At 50.1% G+C, this 20861-nt stretch overlaps 1 protein-coding gene across 2 annotated transcripts; it reads left to right on the plus strand.

Annotated features, from left to right (window-relative positions):
• Positions 1 to 317: 317 nt before the first annotated feature.
• On the plus strand, positions 318 to 20627 carry Aifm2 (apoptosis inducing factor mitochondria associated 2). Of its 2 annotated transcripts, none has more exons than XM_028776863.1 (9): positions 318 to 400; positions 10326 to 10524; positions 10848 to 10963; positions 12055 to 12174; positions 12549 to 12641; positions 16455 to 16563; positions 18095 to 18247; positions 19484 to 19684; positions 20262 to 20627. In XM_028776863.1, exons 2-9 carry the CDS (start codon positions 10347 to 10349, stop codon positions 20411 to 20413), a joined length of 1122 nt encoding a protein of 373 aa, XP_028632696.1. In that variant the 5' UTR covers positions 318 to 400; positions 10326 to 10346; the 3' UTR covers positions 20414 to 20627. The 2 variants fall into 2 exon arrangements, with proteins under 2 accessions (XP_028632696.1, XP_028632695.1); XM_028776862.1 differs by having other exon boundaries at positions 369 to 400; positions 19481 to 19684.
• The last annotated feature ends 234 nt before the right edge of the window (positions 20628 to 20861 follow it).

Genomic DNA, 20861 nt, shown 5'->3' on the forward strand with positions numbered 1-20861 from the left:
ACTGGGCATCCAGCAGGCGTTCAGCCTATATATATGCACATGTGTGCAGATGGTACAGCTAGTGTGTGTGTGTGTGTGTGTGTGTGTATGTGTGAGTGTGTGTGTGTGTGTGTGTGTGTGTTGGGGGGCTTGGAGGGGAGGACCTACGGGTGTCTCCCAGAAACCCAGGCATAACTAGGGCGCAGGATCTTGGCCAGCTGAAAGGCTAGTAGGCTGCGGTGACGCTGACGTTGTGTCCAAGTAGGGAGCGGCTGGTCAAGGTCAGTTCCAGGGCCGCTGGAGGGGCGGGGCTCGGGGCGGGGCTCGGGGCGGGGCTCGGGGCGGGGCTGCGAGCCGGGGACAGTGATGGGCACGCCCCGACCCGGGGCCTCCGGGCCGGAAGACGCTCGGACTGCTACAGGTGAGGTCGCTTGGGGCCCTTGTTCCCGCGCGCGACGTGGGGGACAGTAGGCAAGACAGGGGCCGCGGAATTAGGAGGGGCCGTTGCCTAGGATACCCAACGCCGACCCGGGGGACCGGGTTCCTCGAGATTCACTGCCCCTAAATCCCCGCTAAGTCTGTCTGGGAACTTGGGGTCCTGAGGGAGCAAGACTCGCAGGGGAAGCGTGTCAGGCGTGGCCTTGATCTTGGGAGGGGCTCAGGCAGAAGGACTGAGGTCTGAGCGCAGCGGGAGACCCTTAGGGGTTTCAGGGAAAGAGAGCAGGGGCTCATCGATTCAGTGCCTTGTAGGCCTGCTTCACCCCGCCCCCCTGTGAAGGAGGGGTTCTGTCAAAATAAGACCAGCCATGGCTAAAATGACTGAATCCCTTCTCTCTTCTCTCTCTGTCTCTCTGTCTCTCTGTCTCTCTGTCTCTCTGTCTCTCTCTCTCTCTCTCTCTCTCTCTCTCTCTCTCTCTCTCTCTCTCCCTCCCTCTCCCTCTCTCTCCCTCTCTCTCCCTCTCTCTCCCTCTCTCTTTCTCTCTCCCCTTTTCCCCCTCTCCTCTATCTTCCCCTTTCCCATTGCCCCTCTCTCTTTCTTCATCCCCCTCCCTGTTCTTTTCAAGACACTCAACACATCCCCATAGCCCCCTAAGATCACTTTGACCCTGAGATTTAAGGGGGATGTGGGAGTGCTCAGCTGTCCTAAGAGCTGAGGCACCCAGGGGAGGTCAGGTGTAGTTTGAGAAGAAACTTCCAGATCGCCGCATTCAGCACCTATACTCCAAGGCTAGCATCAGCTTCTTGTTTGTTTTTTTGTTTTGTTTTTCGAGACAGGGTTTCACTGTGTAGTTCTGGCTGTCCTGGAACTCACTCTGTAGACCAGGCTGGCCTTGAACTCAGAAATCTGCCTGCGTCTGCCTCCCAAGTGCTGGGATTAAAGACGTGCTAGCATCAGCTTCTAACATGAGCCTGTGTCTGCTGCCAACACACCCCAAGTGCTCAGCCACACTCTTAGAGGAGTTCCCCCAAGGGACTGCATGTCAGCACTGACACAAGTCACCTCCTATTCACTGGGAGGACAGCTCTTCCCAGGACTCCTTGTCCATGAGTGACAGAACTGGGCCTATCAAGTACTGTACAGCCAGTGGGCCTTGTTTGGAGGGAGATCCAGGTCTTCAGTGGCCAGGGCTGGGCAGGTTACTCGGGAGAGTTTGAGTACAGGAGAGTCTATGCCGAAGTGAGCCCTTCATTTCCTTCATTCCTTAGTTCTTTCATCCAGTCTGTTTAGTGTTCCGTGTTCTTCAAGGGTACATTTAGGGGTGCATTCCTCAGCAGCTGGCCCTAGAGTGCTCACTGTCAGCCTGGTCCTTGGTGTCCAGAGAGGGAAGCCATCGTCTCCCTTCCCCAGTGGAAGGGGGAAAGGATGTCATAGCCCCATTGAGTCACACTTCAGTAGCCTCTTCTATCTGGAGTCATGGTCACTGTGGAGTCATGGTGACCCTGTATGTCAGTGTTGAAATCTTCCTTCTGTAGAAGCCAGGATGACTCAAAAGGCTGTGCGGTGTATTTGTGATTTTGGGGGAGTAGTCAGCAGGGTGCCCTCGATTTAACCTGGGTGCACAGGGTCCCTGTGTGTTATCTGAAGCTTGACCTCTGAAGAGCTATGGCAGAAATGTGTTCCAGCAGATTCCTGAAGGTCTCTTTACCCCGGGATCAGGCTGTATGTCTGGCAGAGAGAATGGCTGATAGGCAAGGTCAAGTGTGAACCACGTTGTCTATGTGTGTGTAGGTTTTGGGAGATGGGGCAATGGTAAATTACTTAGGAATTATTTTTTTGCCTGGGATGGGCAGGGGGATGGGACGGGGCCTCATGTAGTCCTTGGCAGCCTCAAACTTACTATAGAACCAAGGCTGGCCTTGAACTTCTGATTCTCCTGCCTCTACCTGTTTAGTGCTGGCATTACAAGCGTGCATCACCACGCCTGTTTGACTCGGACTCAAGCCCAGGACTTTGTACATTCTAGGTAAACACTCCACTGACAACTCACCTAGCACTCAAAAGTTCTTTTCAGCCAGCGGTTCTCAACCTGTGGGTCTCCACTCCTTTGGGGGTCAGAATGACGTTTTCACAGAGGTCACCTGAGACTGTTGGGAAACACATATATGCCTTTTGATTCATAACAGTAGCAAAATTACAGTGACGAAGTAGCAATGAAAATAGTGTTATGTATGGTTGAGGGTCACCACAACCGGAAGAACTGTGTTCAAGGGTTGCAGCATTAGGAAAGTTGAAGACCACTCTTTTAAGCTAATATTTCTGAACCCAGTAGTTTTAATTGAGGTTTTCTGTGCTTCTGTGCTGGGAGTTAAAGCTAGGGTCATCATGACCCAACAGCTCGGCCCATAGCCTTAGACTAAACTTGGAAGCATGTCCACATAAAACCTTACGCACAGATGTCCATCCCCAGAGGCACTGTTCACCACATGCGTGAAGCGAAAGCTAAAGTGTTGGGCAACGCACAAGAATTTGGCTCGGTCATATGATAGTGTTATTTAGTCATGTGAAGAAGGAACACTGACACCATACAAGTCAAGGAAAGGAACCAGATGCGAGAGGTTGTGTGCTGTGTAATTCCACTTGCATAAAACATGTAGGATAGGCAGATCTGTAGAGGTAAGGAACATGAGTACTTACCAAAAGATTTCTCTGAGACAGGTTCCTCACACATTCCAGGCTGGCCTAGAACTCTCTATCCTTCTACCTCAGTGCCCCCGAGGGTTGGGTTTACAGGCGTGTCCTGTCACCCTGTTGAAAGTTTTCTGGATTGATAGCTGTGGTGGTTACGCAATCTGGAAAGTATAGTGACACCTGCCAAATTACACTTTAAATGGTAACTTGTGTGCGTGAATTATATTTGATTAAAGAAATCATGGGGCTGGAAAGATGACCTAGTGGTTAAGAGTACTGGTTGTTTTTCCAGAGGACCCTGGTTCGATTCCCAGTGCCCACATGGTAACTAACAACTGCCTAGAACTCCAGTTCCAGGGGATCTGGCCTGCAGGCGCTGCATGTATGTGCTGTACAGACGTACATGCAGGCATACATGCAGTCAAAACACCCATACACATAGGTAGTAAATAAAAGATTAAAAAAGAAATCATACAGTAATAGAGTTCTCTCACTATTTTCCTTTTTGAGATAGAGTTTTACTCCATATCCCTGAAATTCACTAGTTGAAGCTAGCCTTGAACTTATGTTGATCCTTCTGCCTCTGCTTCTCCTAAATTCTGGGATCACAGGTATGATGTACCATCATATGTAGCTTCCTTGTCCAACTTGTGTGTGTGTGTCTACGTAGACCTGAAGTTAACATTGGTAAATACTTATCTATTTTATTTTTTAAGCGTTGTAGCCGGGCAGTGGTGGCACACACCTTTAATCCCAGCACTTGGGAGGCAGAGGCAGGTGGATTTATGAGTTCGAGGCCAGCCTGGTCTACAGAGTGAGATCCAGGATAGCCAGGGCTACACAGAGAAACTCTTGTCTCGAAAAACCAAAACCAAAACCAAAAAAAAAAAAAAAAAAAAAAAAGCGCGTTGTGGCCTTAGCTAGTCTAGAACTCTCTATTTAGACCAGGCTGGCCTTGAACTCAGATCTGCCTGCTTCTGCCTCCAGAGTGCTAGGACTACAGACCTGTGCCTCCACGCGTTTCTCCCCCCCCCCATTTTTTTTTTAAAGATTTATTTATTTTATGTATGTGAGTACACTGTTGCTCTCTTCAGACACACCAGAAGAGGGCATTGGATCCCATTACAGATGGTTGTGAGCCACCATGTGGTTACTGGGAATTGAACTCAGGACCTCTGGAAGGGCAGTCAGTGCTCTTAATCTCTGAGCCATCTCTCCAGGCCATTTTTTTTTTTTTTTTTTTAATGAGACAGGCTTCTTCTCATCCAGAATCTCATTTGTTTGGTTAGGCCCGCCAAGCAATCACCTTTGGGGCTTGTCTTGTCTCTGCTTACCCAGTGCTGGAGTTACAGTGCAGAGCTTTTAAGTGGGTTCTCGGGATACGAACTCAGGTCCTCACACTTGTACAGCAGACCCTTTACCAGCTGAGCCATCTCCAAGGGCCTATCTCACTCTTGAGGCTCATTTTATCTTTGCAAAACCAACACGTACTTGTTTAGCAAACCAAGCGAGAGAGCTAAGAGAGGAAATAGAAATTCCTCGTTAACTCACTAGTCACGTCATAATGGGCCAGGTCTGAAAAAGGTTGAGCGTTCTTCTGCGGCTCACACCTATGAATTTACAAAGCTGCGGGCCAAAGACAGAGAATGCCAAACATTGCAGCAATCGCACACGTGAACACACACCTAGGTGCTGTGCCTTACTGCTTGAACAGGGCATAAGGCTCTACAGGCAATGATTCTGTTGCTTGACTTTCCCATGGATAAGCCTTTCATGGAAAAATGTTATTCACCCTTTAAAAGGGAACAGGTCAGGGGCAAGCTTGGTGGCACAGGCCTTTAATCCCAGGGCTTCAGAGGCAGAGGCAGGCAGATCCCTGAGAGTTCAAGGCCAGTCTGGTCTATCGAGCAAGTTCCGGGACAGCCAGGCCACAGAGAATAGGTTGTATGAGTATGTGGCAGTTTCTTTTGGAGTCTCCCACCGATGGAGGTTTCTGTGGGTTAATGGAGTCTTCCAGTGATTGTCTGGACTGTTGACCCAGCCTGACTGGCACATAAGAAGACACAAGTATCCAGTCATTCATTCCAGGGCTGCATTTGGGGTCTGCAGCTGGAGGTGGAGGTTCTGCAGCCCAAGACTGTGGTTTTAGGTGGCTGGCCAAGTAGGTCATGGCCCAAGCAAAGAGGAGCCTGCCCCCCACCCCTGTTCCGGAGAGGGGAAGCCAAGAATGGACAGAGAAAAGCCAAGGACAATGAGTGTGTCCAAGTGTTGGGCAAGGAGCTGAAATGTTCTGGAGAGTCACTGGCCTTTTTATCCCCGGAGTGAGGGTGCCAGAGGTCAGTGGAGGAGAGAGACCAGCAGGGAGTGACACAGCCTCCCTTTTTCTTGGCATTTTGCTCTGAGGCCCTCAAGGCTGAGAGACCCAGAACAGCAGTTTGGCTTTAGTGGGGGCTGGTTGGGGTGAGCATAGCAAAGGGTTACATTTGGGGAGAGTTGCTAGGTGCTGAGGAAGGAGGCATCCGGGGCTTGCTTAACCCCTTCCTTTGGCTCAGTAGATGTTGGCACACCCCTCCCAGAAAAGTCGTTCTCAGGAGACGCAAGGGCAGGTTTGTTGGCCAATCTGTCGTGATGCGCTCTTAGTGATGTCTGTGCTGGCCTGTCACCAGCTTTACCCACGTTTTTGCCACATGTATCTTGAACTACCCACTTCTGACCTTACAGCTGACTGCTGGGTCAGGGCAGGACTGAGCCCGCACAGAAGGAGGCAAGCGGAAGATACCCCACCGTGGTCCACCTTATGACCTTCCATGCTTCCAAGCCCTGCTAACCTACCGGTGTCCATTCTTGTTTCTGGCTGAGTACCCATGTCCTCCCGAATATTCACCTTCTATTCGGTTGGCATATTCAGCCTGCTGAATACTAGCAATTAGCTCAGGGTAGCCCTCTGAGGAGTTAAAGGAGAAGAGGGAGCCTGTCAGCGACTCAGTCTCCTAATCTGTCAGATGGGTGGGATGCTGAAGCCTTGGTGTCTTAGAGGCCACTTAGCCAATGAGAAATAACCTCAAGTCCCCTTCAAATCCCCCGATGCAGAGCTCTCCCGGCCCCAGCACCAAGTGTAAACAGCATGAGTTCTAATCATGATCTATCCTGCATGGGCGGGACGATTTGGGAAACAGTCCCGGGGTTTCTATGTCTTAGAATCAATCCTGTGTGTATAAAGCTATCTCATGCATGTCAATGCTGAGCGGACCCTGAGAGCTCTGATTAAAACAGACAAACTAAGGGTTCTCAATTGATGGTTTGGTGATTAAGAGCAGTGGCTGCTCTTGGCTGAACTTGGGTTCCATTCCCAGAGCCCACAGCTCACAACCATCTGTGTAACCCAGCTCCACGGGGATCCCACATCCCCTTCTGGCCTTCCAGGCACCAAGCATGCTGTGGTGCACAGACACACATGCAGGCAAGCACTCAGACACACAAAATAAGATAAATTAATTTTAAAAAGAGTAAAACAAAGCTCAGAGAAGAGTGGGGCTCCCTCTGGCCACACAGATGATCAGATAGTGGGTGGCCCTGTCGTGACACAGTGCCTCCGGAGACAGTCCCAGATGGGCTGGGACATACTCTCTCAAAAAGCTGCTCAGGGGTTTGAGCTTGTCCTTCAAGCTAGGAGTCCATTTCTCTCTCTCTCTCTCTCTCTCTCTCTCTCTCTCTCTCTCTCTCTCTCTCTGTGTGTGTGTGTGTGTGTGTGTGTGCGCGTACGTGTGCGTGTTTACTTGGAGGCCAAAGGTTGTTGGGTGTCATTTCTTAGGAGGTATCCACATTGTGTTTGAGACAGGGTGTCTCACTTGGACCTGGGGCTCACCCATTCCACTAGGCTGGCTGGCCAGTGAGCTCTCGGAGCCCTCCACCCCCACCCCACCGAGTGCTCACTACAGCACCTGGCTTTTTATGTAGGCGCTGTGGCTAGAACTCAGGTTGTCATGCTTGCATAGTAGGCACTTTGCCCGCTGAGCTGCCTCCCAAGACTTCTGGTTTGGTTTGGTTTGGTTTGGTTTGGTTTGGTTTGGTTTGGTTTGGTTTGGTTTGGTTTCTTTGGCTTTTATTAAGATGGGGTTTCTCCGAGTAGTCCCTAGCTGAGTCTGTAAACCAGGCTGGTCTCGAACTCGAACTCGGAGTTCTGCCTGCCTCTGCTTTCCAAGTGCTGGGATTTTTTAAAGTAGCCTTTATGTAGGCCAGACTGACTCTGAACTTGCCATATATATATATGAGGATGACCTTGAGCTTCTGTTCTCCCTGCCTCTACCTCCGAGGTGCAGGGATTGTAGGCACGGACCACTGTGTCTAAGTTACTCCTTTCTTATGTTCCCCAAATGGCACTATTGGTGTCCTTCTCTGAAGCTCACAGAGTAGCTGGGCCTCTCTTTAGCATTTCTGTCCCTAGAGTCCCTTCCTGTGACTTGGCCCAGGTTGGAGGAAGTCTGATGTCCTCTGGTCTGAGACAGTACCACCCAGCTACCCTTTCCCAGCTGTCTAGACCTCAGCTGCAGGGATGTGACCCTTACATGGGTGGGTGGCTCCTTCTACACTGGCAACCCCTCAGGCTGTCTCAAGGCCACTTGGTATGTTCGTCTCTGGAGACAAATCCCAGTCTCTCATAGGGGCAGACTCCAGGATACTGACGTGGCCCTGACCACTTCATGGAGGTACTGGGTGGGAGCCCGGGCAACTTGAGCCTGTGTTTCCCTCTGGGCTCAGCAGTTCTGTGTTTAGTGCCCTAGACTGTTGCTTTCCTTTGCCTGATGCCTCCACATCTGGCTCTGGGCCAAAGGCTATGGAATTTGAGCACCCAAGGGTTCAACTAAGGTTTCTTCTCAGTTGGCTGGAACTGGGTAGCCCGCCTCAGTCCAGGGGTGAGCCTCAAGCTCGGGCCACACCCATCGTAGACACACTCCTCAGATGCTTGATCTCTTGTCTCTCCTCAAAAACCTCCCCCAGGGCTTGTTCTCCCCTCAGCACCGTCTACCTGATAGCTAGTGTTTTTCTAACCCCTTTTCCTCACTTCAGATAGTCATGAGGTTTTTCCCAGCAGGCCTTTCTCTCCCACTTCTATGTCTTAGATCATATCCCCTAGCTGTCCCTGGGTGTGTGTGTGGGGGGGGATTGCTGCTTTAGAGAGACCCACCCCACTGCAGGCTCCTCCCCCTATACCTTACTGGCCTTGGCTCATGCCATGCAATCTTAATCTTTTTGTGACATTGTTACAGAATGCCTCTTTTTCATTTATAATGAGCAGAACACTTATGGGCTCACGGTTCTGTTTTTTTTTTGTTTTGTTTTGTTTTTTGTTTTATTTCTTTTCTTTCCAAGACAGGGTTTCTCTGTTTAGCAGTCCTAGTTGTCCTGGAACTCACTTTCTAGACCAGGCTGTCCTTGAACTCACAGAGCTACGCTTGCCTCTGCCTCCTGAATGCTAGGATCAAAGGTATGCGTCACCACACCCAACTTGCTCGTGGTTCTAAAGGCTAGAAGTCCAAAGTTAAGGTGTCAGCCTCTGGCACGAGCCTTCCTGCTGCACCTTCCTGTGGGGAAGGCAAAAAAGAACAAGTTGCCATACTTGAAGCATCTGGGCCTGATTTTTAAAAATTACATTTATGTTTTCATGTTATTTATTTTGTATGTGCACACATGTGTGAAGGTGTGTGTGTGTGTGTCCATATGTGCACTTGTCAGGGTGGATGTGTGGAGGACAACTTTCAAAAGTTGATTTTCATCATGAGAGAGCTGGGGATTGAACTCTTGTTGGCAGGCTTGGTGGCAGGCCCTTTTACCAGCTAAGCCATCTCACCGGCCCCTCAGCATCTTTTATAGTTAGCAAATATCTATTCATAGGTGGGACTTTCGTGACCTAAACACCTTCCATGAGGGTCAACTCTCCGTTGTCATGTTGGAGATTATGTTTCCAATGTGTGCTCGTTGAGGAACACAGTAAGCCATAGTAGCATCCTATGTTTCAAGATGCTTACCATAGGCCGTCAGTGGCTCCCTTTAATCTGGGGCTCACGCTGGTGACCTAGGCTCCCAGCACAGTGTCATTCCAGTATTTGTAACATGGAAGTTAAAGGATTTATTTTCCATGAGATGTGGCTTCTTCGGTTCCCCACAGGCAAAGCTACTATTTCTTGTTCACCTACCTGCCCAGCTTCCTGCGTGGTTTTTGCTATGTGGTTTCTTTGATGTTCTAAACTCTGCTTTTTAAGAGAAGATTTATTTAGTAATTACTACTGTATGTGTATGATATTGTTGGGGAGGGGCATGCATTGTCAGAAGATAACTTTTGGGAGAACCAGTGTTCTTCTACGGTGTTCTGGGGATCAAACACTGAGGTCATTGGTCTTCCCCACTTACTATGTCACCTTGCTCATCTGAGCTCTGCTTCTGAGGCTGGGGGTCACGCCTGTCTGTCTGACCCCATGATCCACAGCAAGAGTGTACTCTGTATGTGTATGTCAAGTAGACATTGCTTCCTCTTCGGAAATCTCTGATGCTGTACATTTAGGAAAGACAAATTGAAGAACAGTTTGATAGTCATGACCGTGGTGTATAGAATGGCTCTGGGGAGGGTCGGGACGCCTCCAGAGGAGGGAGCTGGTGTTTTTGGTGGGGTGAGAGCAGACTGTTCCCTATTCTTTTTTTTTTTTTTTTTTAATATTTATTTATTTTATTGATGAGTACACTGTAGCTGGCTTCAGACACACCAGAAGAGGGCATCAGATCTCATTACGGATGGTTGTGAGCCACCATGTGGTTGCTGGGATTTGAACTCAGGACCTCTGGAAGAGCAGTCAGTGCTCTTAACCGCTGAGCCATCTCTCCAGCCCCGACTGTTCCCTATTCTTATTTAATTTAATTCTGTGTCCACGGAATTGGAATTTTGTAAATTTCGTGGGACTGGGGAGACAGCACAGTGGTTAAAGCAATTGCCACACCAGTGTGGTCACTGAATTTGGATCCTCGGCACCCAATAAAATGCCAAGTGAGCGTGGCAGCCCACGTGCAATTCCATCCCTAAAAGGGCAGAGAGACAGGGGATCCTGTCCTAGCTAGACTAGCCAAATTGGTTAGCTCTGGGGAAAACGCCTGCTGACACCTGTCTCTTGCCATGGACACCCCTTCCCTCCTGTTCCCCGGAATCTGATGTAGTATCTTTTCGCAGCCCAGAAGTGCCAAGATCAAGATGGGGTCCCAGGTCTCCGTGGATACAGGAGCTGTCCATGTGGTGATCGTGGGCGGGGGCTTTGGAGGGATAGCGGCCGCCAGCCAGCTGCAGGCGCTGAATGTCCCCTTCATGCTGGTGGACATGAAGGACTCCTTCCATCACAATGTGGCAGCCCTCCGGGCTTCCGTGGAGAGCGGTGAGTTGCTCCTTTGCAAGCATAGTCTGGTCTGTGATGGGTATGATGTCAGGGCTGGGGCCATTTTCTCTGTATTAGGGCAAGTTCCTCCAGGCTTTGGATTCATTCCGGAGAAGCTCAAGCCACCAGTCTTAAGTGTCTCCTATAATGAGGCTTTAGAGAAAGCCTGGGTTCTTCTGAGGACCAGACGGGCACTTCAGGACAGAGTGGACTCCTGGGTATACCCACTGGCCTGGCTGTGGCCAAGAGCACCCTTGTGGGTATATGGCTGGGGAATTCTTCAATCCTGTTCTACTCCTGACATCTTCTGTGCCCATTCCCAGGGTTTGCCAAAAAGACATTCATTTCTTACTCGGTGACCTTCAAGGACAACTTTCGCCAGGGCAAAGTGATTGGCATAGACTTGAAGAACCGGATGGTATTGCTCCAGGGTGGCGAGGTGAGTATGTGGGGGTCGCTCTGGTGGGATTGGGTCCTCTCAGGGTGCAAGAGGAGTTATCCGTGGGCTCCAGGCCTGCTCGCCACTCAAAAGTACATTCTTTATCATGTTGGTCACAGCAGACCTAAGAAGATGGTGGCTGGGGCTGCCTGAGTCTTTCCTACATGCCAGCAGGCACTGTCCTGAGCGTTTACATAAGTGCTATTGTCTCCTCTTTGACATGATAGAGGGAAGGTTCTAAACGATCAGAGAGAGGAATTGGGATGGGGCTCCATTAGCAGAGTTCTTGCTAGCGTGCATGAAGCCCTGGGGTTGGTCCTCAGCATGGAGCACGGTGCATGCCATGTAATTCCGTGTTACATGGGAGCCGGAGGCAGGAGGTTAGATAGTCAAGGTCACATCCTTAGCTACACAGCCTGGGCTACACAAGACCCTGTCTCAAAAACAAAAGACCAGGGCTGGAGAGATGGCTCAGTGGTTAAGAGCATTGGCTGCTCTTCCAGAGGTCCTGAGTTCAATTCCCAGCAACCACATGGTGGCTCACAACCATCTGTAATGGGATCCGATGCCCTCTTCTGGTGTGTCTGAAGATAGCTACAGTGTACTCATATGCATAAAATAAATACGTGAATCTTAAAAAAAGTCCAGAAGATTCCAAATTGGAGGTGTAAGTCCTGCTTATTGGCCCCTCCCCAGGCATTCTGCTGGGGGGGGGCTCTCTCATCCCACACTGGCTAGCTATCCACCCCATGTTTCCTTAGGTGTTTCTTAGCTTCTGGTACCTTACACGACCCCCATCAGTGTGGTATTTTCTTGTCTTCTAACAGAACTGGCCAGAGCCTCGTCTCTGCAATGCTTCCTGACCACCGGTGTCCTGAGGGTGGAGGAGAGGCCCGGTCACTCCTTCCTGAGGACCGGTGTCCTGAGGGTGGAGGAGAGGCCCGGTCACTCCTTCCTGACCACCGGTGTCCTGAGGGTGGAGGAGAGGCCCGGTCACTCCTTCCTGGCCACCGGTGTCCTGAGGGTGGAGGAGAGGCCCGGTCACTCCTTCCTGGCTTACTCTCACATTTCTTTTTCCTTATCTCCTCCAGGCCTTGCCCTTCTCACATCTTATTCTGGCCACAGGCAGCACTGGGCCCTTCCCAGGCAAGTTTAACGAGGTGTCCTGTCAGCAGGCAGCCATCCAGGCCTATGAGGACATGGTGAAGCAGGTATGTCATACTAACAGATGTGAGGCAGGGTGGGCAGGCTGGAGCGCAGTGGGCCACAGCCAGGGCTCGGTTCGGGAGACTGTGGGAAGACATTGCTGCTGGATAAACAGCCTTGGAGGAAGCCCAGTTGCAGGGAGATTCTCCCAGAATTCCTGTGTGTGATGTGCTGGTACGTCACCAGCTTGTCTCACCTGCTACCCCCTTGTATAGGCATGTCTCCCACCTCACCTGCTTTGTGTGGCTCCATGCGACCTGGTTCCCCAGTGATCTTTTGAGGTGGGGAGAAGGTCCACCTGGAGCCCAAATATGGAGAGAGTTCAGCCCTTCTTTGGCCACGAAGGTGTGTCGGTGTTTCACGGTCCCTCCTTCTGCAGATCCAGCGCTCACAGTTCATCGTGGTGGTGGGAGGCGGCTCTGCTGGAGTAGAGATGGCAGCGGAGATTAAAACCGAATATCCTGAGAAGGAGGTGAGGCTAGACCCCTTGGCTATAAACTCTTAGCAGACAGCTGCTTTGCTTGCTTTCTTTTTATTTTTAGAGAAAAAAAACCCTATGTATTATGTATGTTTGTTTGTTTATTTATTTAGTGTTGTGTGAGTGTATGTATGTGTACATGCACAAGTGCCATTGTGAGTGTGGCAGTCAGAGGATAACTTGCTCAAGTCGGTTTTCTCCTTCCGCCTGGTGTACCCTGGGGATCGAACTCATGCAGTCAGGCTTGGGGGCAAGCACCTTTACCCGACCAGCCATCTCGCCACCCCAGCAGGACCAGGACTTTGCCAAGGCCCTGGGAGACTGTAGCTCTGCTTGCATAAGCAGAATATGTTTCCCATCTTGTACAAAAAGCAATTCTGCGAGCCATTTTCCCACGCAGTGAGGGAGAGCCTCCTGCTTAGACTCTTGGCTGTGGAGAGCCCTGACTGTGGGGAGAGGAGGGCCAGGGAGATGTCCCATAGGCCCAAGCTCCCACGTCTCCCTTAGGATGATGCCTGGATGTTCTTTGATAACCTCTTTTTGCTGTGAGGCTTCTTGGTGTGTTTGATTGACAGCCCTCACCCTGGACAGCCATGTGGAGGTCCATGCTCAGGGCATTGGGAGAGCTACCCACACCAGGGAAGGACTCAGTCTCAGTTTCTTCTACCCATGGAACGGTGGCAACAGCTTCCCCTGACTCTTAATGCTGGAGAGATAGGAACCAAGCTGGCACCTTAGAGAGAGAAGGGTCTAAGCTTCTTAAATGGTAAAGGTTAAATGATAGATGTACTTCTGCAGGCCAGGGCCTCCTGGTACCTCATGTGGGTCAGCCTCAGCTCATGTGGGTCAGCCTTGGCTCATGTGGGTTAGCCTTGGCTCATGTGGGTCAGCCTTGGCTCCTGTGGGTTAGCCTTGGCTCCTGTGGGTTAGCCTTGGCTCATGAGGGTCAGCCTTTTCGAGCCACACAGAGCCCATGAACAGCACTCTCCTCCCTCAAGAGAGCCGGTTGGCTTTGAAAAGGAAAATCAATCCGGGGTAATTGAATTATATGCTTACTCTCTGACAAATGGCTGGAAATTATGGTGACTGATGGATGTAGTTAAAGTATTCATTTTGATGCATGAGTGTTGTGTAGGGGAAACGCGCCGTCTGCTGCTTGTTCTCAGTGCTTCTCTGGTGAGAAGAGCAGGTCTCTCCCAATACTGACCAGTCCTCCTAACACCAGTGGGTTATCCCACAATGCTCTTCAACTCCAACTCCCTGGGATCAGCACATACCATAGATCAAGCCCCACAAGGCTGTTTGCACCGCAGATGACTGTGGAGTGGTAGGTCCCAGGCTTACCAGCACTGCCGCCTGACCCAGCCATAAATGGGAAGTTCCTCCCAGCGGGCTTTACAGTGGCCAGAGTGTCTTATAGACCCCAGAGATGCAGCTTGCTTACTGTCTTCGGGTGTCATTACTGTGAAGAGACATATGGCCATAACAGCTTTTGTGTTAAGAGATTTTTTTTATTTGTATTTTATGTGTATGGGTGCTTTGCCTACATGTATGTCTGTGCACCATGAGAATGCAGTACATGTGGAAGCCAGAGGCGGGCCTAGGATCCCCTTAAACTGGAGTAATAGACAGTTGTGAGCTGCCATGTGGGTTGTGGGGGAATCTAACCCAGGTCCTCTATAAGAACAGCAAATGTTCTTAACCACCGAGCCATCCAGTGAGCCTCTCCAGACCTGACCACGACAACTCTTATAAAGGAAAACATTTAACTGAGGCTGGCTTACAGTTCAGAGGTTCAGTCCATTGTCATCATGGCGGGAAGCATGGCAGCATCCCAGGCAGACATGGCGCTGGAGAAGGAGAGCTGAGAGTTCTACATCTGGATCTGCAGGATGAGATAGTGAGACACACTTGGCCTGCCTTGTGTTTCTGAAACTTCAAGACCCACCCCCAGTGACATACTTCCTCCAATAATGCCACACCTCCTAATAGCGTGAGTCCCTGAGTTTATGGGGCCATTTTTTATTCAAACTACCACACTTAGCATTGCTGACTTACCTACCACAAAGGATGTTTTAAAGGACACAGATGGGGCTGGAGAGACGACTCAGTGGTTAAGAGCTCATTGCTTATGCAGGGGACCCAGGTTTGGTTCTCAGCACCCACATCTGAGGCTCACACTGCCCGTCACTCCAGCTCCAAAGGATCTGATGCCCTCTTCTGGACTCAACAGGCACTGCACTCAGGTGCACATATCCGCAACCAGACACCTATACATGTAACTAAAAATTAATAAAGTAAGCCTTTAAGAACATAAATGAACAGCCAGATAAAGAAGACCCAAGCACAGGGGCTTCTTTCTCCCTCAAATTGGGGTGTGCCACCTGGCCACGGTCATGCATGTAGAGGCCCTCTAAGCCCTGAAGGCCTAATTGGGAAGCCATGATGGACCGTGGATCTCCCAGATCTAGCTCCCTTCTGTCTCCTGGGGGATTGGGGTAGGGACTGGAAACTCCCATCATGGTTTGAGTCTGAGGCTGTTGTCTCATCAGAATGAAGGATGAGTCTGTCACTCTGGAAGTTCCAAGGCATTCAGCAGTTTTATCATTCAGAGAATCACAAAGAGCTCAGAAGTTCTGAGTTGGGAATTGCAGCCAAATATCAGAACACACGGCGTTCCCAGCACCAGCAGGGCTTAAGAGCTCTGTGCCAGCGGCCAGGGACAGATGGGGTTATTCTTGCCAAGCCTCAGGGGCAAAGACTGAAGTAGTACATTTCAGCTAACTCGGTATGAGATCTGTGTTGCATAGGTAGGCATGGAAGAGCCCTATAGACCCACCCACTGTTGTGGGGTTGGCGTGTACCAAGCTACCTTCTTTATCATATTTTTATTTAGAGCCACGCACAGTGGCACACACCTTTAATTTCAGCACCTGTGAGGCACAGTCAGGAGGATCTCTGAGTTTGAGGCCAATCTGGTCTACCTAGCTAGTTCTGGGACAGCCCGGGCTACATAGAGCAGTGGTTCTCGACATTCCTGATGTTACAACCCTTTAATATATTTCCTCATGGTGTGCTGACACCCAACCATAAAATTATTTTCGTTGCTACTTCCTAACTGTACTTTCGCTATTGTTATGAATCATCATGTAAATTAAATATCTGATATTTCTGATGGACTTAGGTGACCCCTAAGAGTTGTGATCCACAGGTTGAACCACTAACACAGAGAGATCCTGTCTCAAAAAAAAAAAACAAAATAAAATAATTTAAAAGTTTTACTTAGCTGGGCGGTGGTGGTGAACACCTTTAATCCCAGCACTCAGGAAGCAGATTCAGGCAGATCTCTGAGTTCGAGGCCGGTCTGGTCTACAGAGTGAATTCCAGGACAGCCAGGGCTATACAGAGAAACCCTGTCTTTAAATAAATAAATAAATAAATAAATAAATAAATAAATAAATAAGATAAGCAAGCAAACAAATCAATAGATAGAACTTGGTTAGTGTTGCTATCAGGCTGGTACTCACATTGGAATGCCAGCAGCTTATGTGGTGATTATACATTTGTATATCCTGAAAGAACTGTCCCTTTGCCTTAGGTGAGGTGTGGGTTTGTACAGGGACACATGGCTGATCCTCTGCTTTAGGGGCACTGAGTAATGGGTACTGAGGTGGGCTGGGGCCCTGAACCCAGCAGAGTTCCTAGCTGATGCTCGGTCTCCTCAGTATTACGTGGGAAGTAGAAGAGGAGACGCAGAGGCTTCCCTCTGAAGCCCTGTGGGTTGTTTTTTTTTTTTTTTGGTCCCAGGTCACTCTTATCCACTCCAGAGTACCCCTGGCTGACAAGGAGCTCCTGCCCTGTGTGCGGCAGGAAGTGAAGGAGATCCTCCTCCGGAAGGGTGTTCAGCTGCTGCTGAGTACGTGAGACTTTGCCCCTCTTGCCCAGCTCCCCCACCCCCAGCCCCCTTCTCCAACTGCTGATACATTGCCCAGAGCCCCAGCCATGGCTGCTGGTAGGGGTGGTACATCCACACAGGCTCCGTCTTTCCCACTGTATCTGGAGAGCAGCAGGCATCTCAAGCATCAGAGTCTGCTTGAGCTGTGTCCACCTGGAGTCACAGGGTGCAGCAGTTCCCCGCTGTTACTTAGGACAGGGACAGGTGGATGCTATTTACTGACTGAGTTATGTTCTTCTAAAGCATTGGCCCATGTTTTCATTTTTGATGTCTCTGTGTAAGAGAGAACAGACTTGTAATCTGAGGCATTGCGTGTGTCTTAATTCCTTCCTTCCTTCCTTCTTTCCTTCCTTCCTTCCTTCCTTCCTTCCTTCAAGGTTTCTCTGTGTAGCCCTGGCTGTCCTGGAACTCACTCTGTAGATCAGGCTGGCCTCAAACTCAGAGATCCGCCTGCCTCTGCCCTCTTAAGTGCTGGGACTAGAGGTATGCACCACCACTGCCCTTCTTGAGTGTGGCTTTATGTCCAGAGCTGGAAAAGACAGAACTTCCCAGCGTTTGGAGTGGGATGACACCTGGGTGTCACCTTCATGTCCTCTCTGAAGGCTGTGAGGCGGTTGCCGTGGAAACCCCTCTCAGCTATCACAGCCTCCATTGGTAACTGGTCATGGAGGACTGGAAGCACTTTACTTTCAGACAGGTTTCCTCACTTTCTCTGCTGTTTGCCATCCATCCATCCATCCATCCATCCATCCATCCATCCATCCATCCATCCTTTAGTAATTTTTTTATGTTTTGTCTGTGTACCATGAGTGTTCCTGGTGCCTATGGAGACCAGAGGAAGGGATCAGATCCCCTTGAACCGGAGTTACAGATGGTTTTTAGCTTCTGTTTGGATGGTGGGAATCAAATCTGGATCTCCTGGAAGAGTACCAGTGTTCTTAACCACTGAGCCCTCTCTCCAGCCCCGCCATATATATGTCTATATTTAATTTTGAGAAAGAATATCTCGTGTAGACCACTGTCTGGCCTTATGGCCTTAAACTGTGTAGCCAAGGAGACCTTTGAGCGTCCAATCCTCCTCCCTCCATTTCCAGAGTACTGGCATACACTATGCTTAGTTTATGTCGTGCTGGAAATAGACACAGGGCTCTCTGCATGTTCTTCAAGCCCAATACCAACTGAGTCCTTTCTCTGCTTTCTGGTGTATGTTGTACTGAGAGGCCTTCTGCTTAGGATGGGCAAGCTGTCGTTCCGAGAAGGAAGGGGCCTTCCGTTGAGTGGTGTTTCCTCGAACGTGGGAAGCTTGGCTTTGCTTCCCTCTCACAGCTTCCTGGAACTTTCCTTCAGAAGGATCCCTTGGGGACATATGTCCAGATCCTCCTGCTCAGGAGAGTGGATGGAGGGAGAGTCATGAGGGAGTACTCTCTTTCCCCTTGGTCTACCGGGGTGTGTGCTGGCTTCTGCCAGCTTCCTGTCACGGAACCCTCCACAGGTGAGCGGGTGAGCAACCTGGAGGAACTGCCTCGCAATGAGTATCGGGAGTACATCAAGGTGGAGACGGACAAGGGCACGGAGGTGGCCACCAACCTGGTGATTGTGTGCACCGGGATCAAGATCAACAGCTCTGCCTACCGCAGTGCCTTCGGTGAGTGAGTGGCCCAGCGGTTGCTCTCTAAGCTGCTCTGGCATTTGCAGTCCTTGCTACCTGAACCAGCACCCCGTGTCTCTTCCTTTTATCCTAGAAGTTCATTAGACCTAGAACTTTAAATTCAGGTGAGCCAAGCCCAGCTGCCCCTCACCCCCAGCTTGGAGGCCAGAATCCCCCGAGATGAGTGCTTCCCCCTAGTGGGGAGAGATGGGAACAGGCTTCAGAGAGGTGAGAACAGCCTCTCTTTTCCTGTTGCTTTCGTTGAGGAAGCCCAGGAAGTCCCAGGTCAGGCTTTTCTCCAGCCACAGGTACCCTGCCCTCTCCAAATCCAGATCCAGGCCTTGGGCCACTTCATTCTGAACCTTCGTTTGGAGGAGTCAGGACCTTAATGTGGCCTCATCTCTTAAAGTTCAGTAGTTAGACAGTGGACTGATGCATATTTAAGTATCTACACAGGAGAGTAAGACTCGGGGGCCAAGCTCCATGGTCGCTCGGCATCTCAGGTACCTGTCATTCACTGCCAACATCCTTCCCTGATCAGTCTCTGCCACATCCAACAGGAAGTTAGTTCTCAATCCAGAAGGAAGCCAGTCCACAGGGGTAGTGGACAAAAAACCCAGGGTTTAGCATCTCATTATTCTGTTGTATTTCCAAAGCTAAGTTCTTTTCAGTCCCTTTAAGGGAAGCTGTTTGTCGTTTAGGAAAGGGTTATGTGTGTTCTGAAATTGTGATGGATGTTCCAAAGGCAGTTAAAGACTTAGGAAGCCGGGGGACTTGCAGAGTTTTGTGGTTTGTATTGTTTTGTATGAGGGGGTTTTCCAGTGCTCTGTCTCTGTTCTTGTGGGTTAGGCTTGCTTCGGCAGGCAGGGTCTTGGGTGCGGACTTCAGGCTGGATAACAGCAGGTGGGGGTGTTACTTCTTCTTCTTCTTCTTCTTCTTCTTCTTCTTCTTCTTCTTCTTCTTTTTTTTTTTTTTTTTTTGGATTTTTCAAGACAGGGTTTCTCTGTGTAGCCCTGGGTATACTGGAACTCACTCTGTAGACCAGGGTAGCCTCAAACTCAGAAATCCGCCTGCCTTCTGCCTCCCAAGTGCTGGGATTACAGGCGTGTGCCACCACCACCTGGCTGGGGGGTGTTTCTTCTTACCATATATTTCCGAGGTGACTGGACCCACTCCCTACACTCATCCCTCTATTTCGGAGGCGACTTAACATGGCATCATTTTGTCCAGCAGAGAGTAAGCTGGCCAGCAACGGTGCTCTGAGAGTGAATGAGTTCCTCCAGGTGGAAGGTTACAGCAATATTTATGCCATTGGTGATTGTGCTGATATCAAGGAGCCCAAGATGGCCTATCATGCTGGCCTGCACGCCAACATTGCCGTGGCCAACATTGTCAACTCCATGAAGCAGAGGCCCCTCAAAGCCTACAAGCCAGGTGAGGAAAGCGTGGGTACCTTAAGGTTGCTGAAGTTTGGGATTAGATATGCAGAGGGTTTTGGGGTCTGTCGGGTGAATGACCACTGGATTGCAGGCCTCGGTACAAAGTCTCTTTAAAACCAAACATGCCATTGGCTGTAGCTTGGTGGTAGAATTCTTGCCTGGCACACTGAAGCCCCGGGTCTCACTGGTAGCATTGCTAACAAAAGAGGCTGGGGAGATGGCTCAGTCGGTGAAGTACCTACAGGGAGGATCCTAGTTTGATGCCTAGAACACATATTAAGAAAAAGACAAAAGACTTGGCCCTTGTGATCAGTAGAAAAATAAAATCCAGTTTTAAAGAAAACCGTGAATATCACCTGAAGAATGACAGCTCAGGTTGTCCCCTGCTCTGCACTACACAAACACACGCACCAAACATCTGATTTGCTTTCTTAAGGGCATGCATGGTTGCTGTACACACACACATACACACACACACACACACACACACGACTTGCTTTCCTAAAGGGTATTATGCATGGCTGCCTGCTGGAGTCTCAAGCATCATCTTGCTTTGTGTGTCTGCCTCCTAGGTGCACTAACATTCCTCCTGTCCATGGGCAGAAATGATGGCGTGGGCCAGATCAGTGGCTTCTATGTAGGCCGCCTCATGGTGCGGCTGGCCAAGAGCAGAGACCTTTTCATCTCCACAAGCTGGAAAACCATGCGGCAGTCTCCACCATGACGGGGAGGCTGCATGGGAGTCGAGGTACCGCTCGGAGGGGTGACAGACTGCTTGACAAAAGGACACCCTTCTGACAGGTGCCAAGGGCAGAGCTCTTTGTCTGGATCATGGTGTCAGTCATGTGCTGGCTGGAAATACAATTTGGGGTAAAGCCGGGAATGAGAGACAGAGAGTAAAGGGGGGAGGCATTAAAAAAGAAAAAATTAACCTAGAAGATTCGTTCCGGGTTTGGAAGGTCCGCCTGAAGCTGTGCTAGCTAAAGGGTCTCGGGGAGGCAGAGGGAGCTTCCCGTACTGTAGGCTTCTGTCTGTGTGTACACACAAAAGCATCGGGCTTTGGGAGAACTGTTCAGAGCTCTTGTTAGGCAGAGCTGGGCTCCTCTAGCTGGCACGGCATCTGTAGTATAGTAAAGAGAGCCCGGAGCACAGGACCAAGGAAGGAAGCTCCA

The sequence above is a fragment of the Grammomys surdaster genome, unplaced genomic scaffold (genome assembly GCF_004785775.1).
Source record: "Grammomys surdaster isolate TR1022 unplaced genomic scaffold, NIH_TR_1.0 273, whole genome shotgun sequence".
Lineage (NCBI taxonomy): Eukaryota > Metazoa > Chordata > Mammalia > Rodentia > Muridae > Grammomys > Grammomys surdaster.